The 10,000-nt window shown below is 46.3% G+C and overlaps 1 protein-coding gene across 1 annotated transcript in view; it reads right to left on the minus strand.

Annotated features, from left to right (window-relative positions):
- Positions 1–7,570: 7,570 nt before the first annotated feature.
- Positions 7,571–10,000, minus strand: part of LOC123498407 (extensin-like) — a 37,480-nt gene continuing 35,050 nt past the window's right edge. Inside the window, exons 3-6 of the mRNA XM_045245513.1 lie at positions 9,026–10,000; positions 8,569–8,710; positions 7,816–8,015; positions 7,571–7,642 (exon numbers count right to left, since the gene is read on the minus strand). The exon at positions 9,026–10,000 is cut by the window's right edge and continues 746 nt beyond it. Coding sequence (XP_045101448.1) covers positions 7,571–7,642; positions 7,816–8,015; positions 8,569–8,710; positions 9,026–10,000 — 1,389 coding nt within the window. The remainder of the gene's footprint in view (positions 7,643–7,815; positions 8,016–8,568; positions 8,711–9,025) is intronic.

A 10,000-nucleotide genomic window follows, 5' to 3' on the forward strand; every position in this document is an offset into this window, starting at 1 on the left:
TTCCTCTCCGTCAGAAAAATAAAAAAAATACTGCATAAAAGTCAGTAACATAACAAATCAGGTATTAGGATTATTTTTCAGGATTGTTCTAGTCCGAGACAAAAGGTATTGAATCTTTGTTTAGTTAATTAATCTTTAACGAATTTGATTTCTATGTTTTTAGAGAGGCTTAGATTAAAAGAGGACCTGATAGAGAACTTTATATGCTATCAAAAATAACGGAAGCAATATTTTCAGGATCAGTAATGAAGATAGAAGAAACATAGCAAGTTCATAGTTAAGAAATTTAGATTTAAAAAGAGAAAGGAAAGAACTGATTCCCAAATAGATAGCTGGATGAACAAAATGAAGTCAGTAACCAGATTGTTAATGTTGAATAATTTAGGACGCCTTAAAAAAATGGAAAAAAATTATGGATGGTGATGGTGATGAGTTGATATAAGTAAGTTTCATACAGGAGCTCCATCGAGTAGATCTGGTGTCTTCTTGCAGCTGCCTTTGCCTTCTTTCGTTATGACCACCACCACCACCACCACCACCACCACCACCACCACCACCACCACCACCACCACCACCACCGCCACCGCCACCACCACCACCACCAACACCACAACCACCACCACCACCACCACCACCACCACCATCATCACCACCATCAAAACTACCACCATAACCACACATATACTTCAGAACCTGCGTATTTGTTTATCAATTTACACTACTTACCAACTACTACTACTACTACTACTACTACTACTACTACTACTACGACTATCAACACCCAATTTTCGACCTTATACGTGCGCGAGAAGGAGAATGAGAGAGAGAGAGAGAGAGAGAGAGAGAGAGAAGAGGCGGGCAGGAGGGAACAGTGAAAGAGAGCAGGAGAGAAAGAATGGGAACGGAGATGGGTGATATAGAGAAAGAGGAGGAGGAGAAGGAGGACGAGGAGGAGGAGGTAGAGGACAGAGGAAGAGGAAGAGGAAGAAGAGGAGGAGTGGTTTTAATTATAACAGAACTCTTTCCGTCAAAAGTTCACAAAAGGAATGAAAAAAAAATATATAGTAAAAATAAATTTCACTAATAGGATTTTCACCTCGTCCTCCCCCTTCCCCCTTCTCTCTCTCTCTCTCTCTCTCTCTCTCTCTCTCTCTCTCTCTCTCTCTCTCTCTCTCTCTCTCTCTCTCTCTCTCTCTCTCTCTCTCTCTCTCTCTCTCTCTCTCTCTCTCTCTCTCTCTCTCTCTCTCTCTCTCTCTCTCTCTCTCTCTCTCTCTCTCTCTCTCTCTCTCTCTCTCTCTCTCTCTCTCTCTCTCTCTCTCTCTCTCTCTCTTCTAGCCTAATAGTGGTGATGAACAAAGACGTGTGTGTGTGTGTGTGTGTGTGTGTGTGTGTGTGTGTGTGTGTGTGTGTGTGTGTGTGTGTTCAAATATGTGCATCATTACTACATTATGACATTTTCCTCCTCTTCCTCCTCCTTCTCCTCCTCTTTCTTTTCCTCCTCCTCGTCCTCCTCCTCCTCCACCTCCTCCTCCTCCTCCTCCTCCTCCTCCTCCTCCTCCTCCTCCTTCTCTTCCTCCTAGTTTCCATATTTTCCTTCCACGTCCGTCTCTCACGTTCTGACCTCTCCTCCCTTCTCCACGCTCTCCACTTACTTAACCACCTCTGCCTCCACTTCACCTCTCTCACTCTCTCTTTTTACTCTCTTTTATTTTCCATTCTTTCCATTTTCTCTTCCCCTCCGCCCTTTTCTTTCACTATCAGTGTTTCTTCGCTTTTATACCCTGCCTCTCTCTCTCTCTCTCTCTCTCTCTCTCTCTCTCTCTCTCTCTCTTTCTCCACGGAAACACATAAAAAGCAAAAAAAAAAAAGCACTAAAAGAAAAGATAAACAAACATATATAAAAATGCACATATAAACAAAATAGATATATTAATTAATAACAGCCTTTGCCAGACACTTTGCTTTGCTAAACGTTCTTTTAAACGAAATATGAATTAATAAAATAAATATATATATACACACGAACAAATAATAAAAAGAATCGTGGCTCTTCTCTTTTAAAAGTTATATTTCCTAATCGTTTACATGAGAGAGAGAGAGAGAGAGAGAGAGAGAGAGAGAGAGAGAGAGAGAGAGAGAGAGAGAGAGATTAATAGTTGTAGTAGAGTAAGAAGATAGAGTGGAGGAGGAGGAAGATGTGAAGGAAAAGAAGGCGTAGGAGAGAATAATGATTAAAGAAGAGGAAAGGTTGGAACCATGCGTGCTTTTGGGTCTGAGGTGTCTCAAAGCGCACGGGTTCGAATCATGTCCACGGTCCCCAAAAAGTATCCTCTTTAACCCATAAATACCCCTGAAAAGCCCACATGGTATAAATAAAAAAAAAAAAATGAGGAGGAACGAAAGTAGAGAAAGAGGAATTAGCGAAAAGTAGGTGGAGGAATACTAAGAGGAAGAGGAGGAGGAAGAGAAAGAGGAGGAGGAGGAGGAGGAGGAGGAGGAGGAGGAGGAGGAGGAGGAGGAGGAAAGGGGAGAGGAGATGGAGATGGAAAGCAGAGTGCGTGAAGAGAAATAAGAGGGCGAAGAGGATTAGCTGGAGTGTTGTGGAAAGAAAGGAATGCATGAGTGAGAGATGGAGAAGGAAGTAATGAATAAATGAATGAAAGAAGGAAGGAAGGAAGGGAGTGATTGCGTAGAGAGAAGGAAGCAGGGTGGTGAGGATGTTGGCATGGTGTGGATTAATATGACGTAAGTGAAGAAGAAAGAGAGGGAAAGAGAGAAGAAGAGAGGAGACAAGAGGAGAGGGGTGGGGGAGGGGAGAGGGTGATTAATGTCATAGAGTAAGGTAAGAGTAAGTTTAGAATGAGGAAAACAGAGAGAAAGGAGTCAGGAATGTGGAATAATCTGTTGTGCGAGAGAGAGGAGAAGAGAGAGGAAAGAAGAGGTGATGGTGGTGGTGGTGGTGGTGGTGGTGGTAGTCAAGGGTGTTAAGTGAAGAGAGAGAGAGAGAGAGAGAGAGAGAGAGAGAGAGAGAGAGAGAGAGAGAGAGAGAGAGAGAGAGAGAGAGAGAGAGAGAGAGAGAGAGTGTGTGTGCTAAAGTGTTCTATTCTTCTGGAGTGTGGCAATGAGGTGCCTTGTCAGTGTTGTGAGGGAAGATACATGCAGAACACACACACACACACACACACACACACACACACAGCAGGCAGCCGCGTCCTCTGTAAATACCGTAAGGAAACACATTCCGGACTTAATGAAACGCATCCCGGCCACGTCCTCTGCAAATATTGTAACAAAACACATCTTTTAACATAATAAAACGCGTCCCGCCTGCCTCGCCGGTAATGTTCCGAAAGAAAACACATGGTCCAAACTTGATTATCATTTTGGAACAGTCGGCTGAACTAGGTCGCTATTTCAAGGGAGTATTGTTTTGGTGAGTGTTGGGGTGTATCTGGGGCGCGTTGCAGAGCCTTCCTTCACCCGCTGCCTTAGATAAACCTCTGGCCTTCGCTTAATGCGCTGAGGTCACTAGTCTGGGAGCGGGGAGGGCCACTTACTGCTTGTTGGTGGTGGTGGTGGCGTTGGTGGTGGCGTTGGTGGTGGTGCAGGCAGTGGCGGTGGTACATTCCTAACCGCGGGCCGCCTTCAGCCAGGGCAGCACGAATATAACCCAATTTGGTTGGCCTTTAGAAATTTAGTGGGCCATAACTTCCTCCTTCACGAAGTTAGGGGCTAATGCTTGTCCCCCTAAACCCGGAATATACCACAAACGCCTTAATGGTTTTTGTTTAGGCATGTACACGTGAAGGAAGCGCCCGCACACAAAAATGACACTCGTATTCTAAATCGTAAATCTATAATGTAATTCTAATGTCTCTATTTATTGTTGTTATTATTACTATTATCATCATTATTATTATTATTATTATTATCATTGTTACTGTTGTGTTTTTTTATTATCAGTATCAATAATAATGATTATGATAATGATGATAATAATAGAAATAATAATGATAATAATGATAATAATAATAATAATAATAATAATAATAATAATAATAATAACGATAATAATGATAATAATGATAATAATAATAATAATAATAATAATAATAATAATAATAATAATAATAATATAATAATAATGATAATGATAATAATAATAAATATAATGATAATAATAATAACGATATTAATAACAATAACAATAATGATAATAGCAATAACAGCAATAATAACATTAATAATGATAACAATAATAATAATAATAATAATAATAATAAATATTAATAATAATAGTAATTATCATTATTATTATTATCATTATTATTATTATCATTATTATCATTATTATTATTATTATTATTATTATTATTATTGTTATTATTATTATTATTATTATTATTATTGTTATTATTATCATTATTATTAGTAGTGTCAGTAGTAGTAGTAGTAGTAAGTAGTATATTGAAAATGATAATAATAATAATAATAATAATAATAATAATAATAATAATAATAATAATGATTATTATTATTATTATTATTATAATACAAGCTTTGACGTCTTCGGCGAAAAGCCTATTTTTGGGAAGACAAGTGAAGCTAGTGCACTGTGCTATAGTGGAGCAACGCGACCCTCATTTCCAAGAAATGGGGATAACAGACCGCGAAAAGTACCACCAAAAACATCTAGATTAGTCTAGGCTGCACTAGCTGACAAGGAGAAAGAAAACGAACCGAGGCATCCCTGAGCCAGAAGCAGCTCAACTCATTCGGAGATACCACATATGTCCTGACCAGAGAGGGGAGGAAAGGCGAAGCCAGGGCGGGGAACTTGATGTGTACTAGCTTCACTCGTCTTCCCAAAAATACGCTTTTCGCCGAAGGCGTCAAAGCTTGTATTTTAGGAAGACTCGCTCAGCTAGTGCACTGTGCTACGTACCACAGGTGGAGGGGCTGGAGTCAGGGGCAACCAAAAACGACGATATGGCCGAAACACAACTTTATTGAAAAAGAAAACAACTGGAAACCCAACCAACCCATGGCTTCTGGAAGCCAGAAAAATATAGTTATACAAATCAATTGAGGGTGTGCTGTGAAGGCAAAACCCCAAGTGCAACACAAGGGGTGTCCTGCCAAGAATGTGATAGGTAATGATTTACAAAGCTACGAGAAGAACTCCATTGGCCCCCTTCTAACACTCTAGACAAGGTAAAAAAGTCCCCATGAAAGCCAGGGAAAAGGCAGCTCCCCGAATATCATGGGCCCGAGGAGCTTTATCAGGGTCAGCCTCCTCGATGACGTCCCTGAGGAGACTCGAGATTCTCCTGGAAGACAACTGTTTACCCTCTTCCAAGGTAAAAAGGGCCTGGGGAGGGGAATCCGGGCTGGCATCCAGGTAAGACTTCAGGGCACTCACCGGGCACAGGGGATGATGAGCACCCTGAGAGAACCAAGCAGGAACCAACAGTGGCTGTAGACGGTGATCCTCCCGTTCGTTCTTGGCCAAGAAAGAAGGAAAAGCAACTAAAGAGACGTTGGACATGTCATCAGCGAAAGACGTCCACTGTGGGAAACGAGTGAGGGCCCTGAGCTGGGAGGTCCGAAAGCCCGAGGCAAGGGCAATCAGGGACAGTGTCTTCTTCAGGAACTCAAGTGCTGAAGGAGAATGCCTGAAAGAGTCCGACTGAAAAAGGTCCATGACCCGTTGTAGAGACCAAAGGTTGCGTCCCTGCCGAAGCCGGGGGCGCTGGTGAAAAAGACTTCGCTTGAACAGCGTAACCGCTCGCGGATCGAGCTTAATCCCGTAGCAGAGGGTCGGACAAAGCAGCGAGATGAACACTGACAGTAGACAGTGCTCTACCTCGCCTGTGTGCTAAGAAGGAAATAAAAGAGAAAACCGTTTCTTCTGACACAAGAGATGTCTCTTGAGAATGGAGGAATCTGTGGAATGTCTGCCAGCAAGACTCATATTTTCTGGTGGTAAAGGAGCGCATAGCATAGAGTATATCCTCTACCACCGCTAAGGAGTACTTCTGTCTAAGTGCTTGGCGGAGAAACTCCACGCGTGAAGGCGGAGAGACTTCTGTAGTCTTTTCGTCAAACAGTTGACTAGACAGTCGTTTCCCAAAAACAGGGGGTCGGGAGCCCATCGCCGTAGTTTGGAGAACCATAGTTGGGCTGACCACCAAGGAGCTACCAGAAGAACCTTCCTCTCGAAAGTACGTAGGTGGTGGCAGATCCTAAGAAGTACTCTGGTGGAAAAAAGGAGGGAAAAGATAGATGTGACTCCACCTGTTCCAATCGAGTAGGAAAGCATCTGGGCCCCCTGCCACTGTCTTGCTGTTCTTTGTGATGTACAGGGGAAGTTGAGACGTGGAGTGGGAGGCAAAGAGGTCCACTTCTGGAGTTCCGCAGCGGTGAGCCAGGGTGCAGTTGCCATTCCACGGAAGAATGACGGAATCTGGACAGAGCATCGGCCCAGTGATTTTCTTCTCCCAGAACATAGACTGCTGAAAGGTGGAGAGACCGACTGTGAGCCTCTAAGAAGATCATTTCCGAAAGAGACAACAGGGCTTCCGACTTGGAAGAGCCTTAGCGGTTGAAACAAAAAACCTCTGCAGAGTTGTCCATCTCGAAAATTATCCCCATGTTGCGCAAAGCTCTGTGAGCCCTGAGAAAGCGAAGAACCACGTGTATCTCCTTCGCGTTGATGTGTGCCACCCTTAGGTAAGGTTCCCAAGATCCGTGATCCTGATGGCCCTGGGAGAACTGGTAGCCCCAGCTGTGCTCCGAGGCGTCTGTTGAGACTCTCAGGGACGGGAGAGGAGACACCCAGGACACCCAGCAACGGAGGAAATGGTGTTCTAGCCACGGCTGAAGAAATCTTGAGAGATGGAGAGGAACACGACGAAGGAGATCTCTGGGTTTGGGAGGAAAAATCGCATTCACCTCTCTGACAAGATTGCGGTGCCGTAATCTCCCTAGAGGGAAGACTTCTGCTGCAAAATTTAGGGAACCGAGCAAGGCTTCCCACTGGCGGCGCGTCATCGTCTTCGAGACAGAGGCCCAAAAAACTTTGTGAAGAGTCTTCTTGGCGTTCTCCTATGACAAACGAACCCTTGCGAAAACAGTGTCCCACTCCATGCCCAGCCACTGAAGGTGCTGGGTTGGCGTCAGAAGAGATTTTGGGTAATTCACCCTGAAACCCAGAGACTCCGTAGTAGCCAGGGTAGTACCCACGGACGCTGCAGCCTGGCTCTTGGACGGAGAGATGATAAGCCAGTCGTCCAAGTACATCAAGATGTCGATGCCCATGGCAGAGTTTGGAAGCGACCACTTTTGTCAGACGAGTGAAGACTCTGGGAGCTATGGACAGGCCGAAAGGGAGCCGAATGAACTGGAAACAAGTCCTGTATACTTGAAAGGCCAGGAACTTCCTGAAGCGTGGGTGGATTGGAACGTGGCAGTAGGCGTCCTTTAAATCTATGGAGGCTAACCAATCCCCTTTTTGAAGATGAAGGTGCACCTGGGCGATCGTGAGCATCCAAAAGTGATGATGATGGATCTACTTGTTCAGGGCACTGAGGTCCACTACTAGTCTGTCCATGTCGGAGTCCTTCTTGGGCACTGTGAAGAGCTGAGAAGTGAAAACTGTACCCGAAGTAGGTTCTACCGCACCCGCTTGTAGCATGTCTTAGACATGACGTAGGATGGAGGATTTCACTCTGGTCGTGGAAAGGGGCCGACGAAGAGGAGGGCAACGTATCCATGGCCACGAGAGACCCTTTCTGATCACCCTGGAAGCCCAACTTGTGGTGGGCCAGGAGGCGACCCAGCCTGACAGGAGGCCAGCTGTTGTGGAGTCAGTATCTTGAGCCACGGTGACTGGAAGAGGCAGCTTTCTCTTGGTGAGGTTTGGGAAATGCAGTTCCGGTCCGAAAGGGCTTCCTCTGGGCCTGGGGCTTCCTGACATTTCGCTTTTCTTCCCGAGGGAACAGAGAGGTAGAACGCTGTCGCTTCACAGGCCGCTGAGGAACTGGGTTCCTCTTCCGTTGGGAGGTGGCGAAGGCGCAAAGACGAATGAAGGTGAGCTGCTTCAGGCTCAGGGATGCCTCGGCTCATTTTCTTTCTCCTTGTCAGCTAGTGCAGCCTAGACTAATCTAGATGTTTTTGGTGGTACTTTTTGCGGTCTGTTATCCCCATTTCTTGGAAATGAGGGTCGCGTTGCTCCACTATAGTACAGTGCACTAGCTGAGCGAGTCTTCCTAAAATACTTATTATTATTATCTTTTTATTATTATTATCCTTATTATTATTATTGTTATTATCATCATTATTATTATTATTACTATTGTTACTGTTATTATTATTATTATTATTATTATCATTATTATTATTATTATTATTATTATTATTATTATTATTATTATTATTATTATTATTTTTATTATTATTATTATGATTATTGTTATTATTATTATTATTATTATTATTATTGTTGTTGTTGTTATTTGTTGTTTTTATTGTTATATCTGATGTTGTTGTTGCATTTGTTTCTTTTACTTCTTTGGTCCGTTGACTGGTACATCTTCAGTGGCGGGATCTGGCGGCGCGGGCTATGTAGCGTCAGGGATTCTGATTGCCAGAAGGGCGGCCACTCGGTGTTAAATTTGTACTCTTGCCGCGACAGTGGTGCCTCCTGTGGCTAAAGTGAAACATTACTCCTGCTTGCGTAGTCTAACACTACTCATCACCAACAGTGGAAGAAAGACCACCATCACCGGCAGCAGAGGAAAAAACCGCTGCACCATCACGGAACTGATATTTATAACCACAAGCACCACCAAACAAGTTAAGGATACGAACATGATCAAAAGCTAGGATAGGATAGGTGAGGGTAGGATATGGTTAGTTAGGTGGGCCATGTAGCTACCACGATCAGTTGGAATAGGAAAAAGTAGTAGTAGCACCACCGCCACCACAACCACCACCACCACCACCAGAGCAAGAAGCTGAGTACCCGAGGCGTGGCGGTGTGGGGGATGAGTACCTGAGGCGTGGCGGTGTGGGGGATGAGTACCTGAGGCGTGGCGGTGTGGGGGATGAGTAACCGAGGTGTGGCGGTGCGGGGGTATGAGTACCTGAGGCGTGGCGGTGTGGGGGATGAGTACCTGAGGCGTGGCGGTGTGGGGGATGAGTACCTGAGGCGTGGCGGTGTGGGGATGAGTACCTGAGGCGTGGCGGTGTGGGGATGAGTACCTGAGGCGTGGCGGTGTGGGGGATGAGTACCTGAGGCGTGGCGGTGTGGGGGATGAGTACCTGAGGCGTGGCGGTGTGGGGATGAGTACCTGAGGCGTGGCGGTGTGGGGATGAGTACCTGAGGCGTGGCGGTGTGGGGGATGAGTACCTGAGGCGTGGCGGTGTGGGGGATGAGTACCTGAGGCGTGGCGGTGTGGGGCTGAGTACCCGAGGTGTGGCGGTGCGAGTACTGAGTACCCGGGGCCTGGCGGTGTGGGGGCTGAGTACCCGAGGCGTGGCGGTGTGGGGGCTGAGTACCCGAGGCGTGGCGGTGTGGGGGCTGAGTACCCGAGGCCTGGCGGTGTGGGGCTGTGTACCTGAGGCCTGGCGGTGTGGGGCTGAGTACCCGAGGCGTGGCGGTGTGGGGGCTGAGTACCCGAGGCGTGGCGGTGTGGGGGCTGAGTACCCGAGGCGTGGCGGTGTGGGGGCTGAGTACCCGAGGCCTGGCGGTGTGGGGGCTGAGTACCCGAGGCGTGGCGGTGTGGGGCTGAGTACCTGAGGCGTGGCGGTGTGGGGCTGAGTACCCGAGGCCTGGCGGTGTGGGGGCTGAGTACCTGAGGCGTGGCGGTGTGGGGGCTGAGTACCCGAGGCGTGGCGGTGTGTGGGGCTGAGTACCCGAGGCGTGGCGGTGTGGGGGCTGAGTACCTGAGTCGTGGCGGTGTGGGGGCTGAGTACCCGAGGCCTGGCGGTGTGGGGG

This window comes from Portunus trituberculatus, chromosome 48 (genome assembly GCF_017591435.1).
Source record: "Portunus trituberculatus isolate SZX2019 chromosome 48, ASM1759143v1, whole genome shotgun sequence".
NCBI lineage: Eukaryota > Metazoa > Arthropoda > Malacostraca > Decapoda > Portunidae > Portunus > Portunus trituberculatus.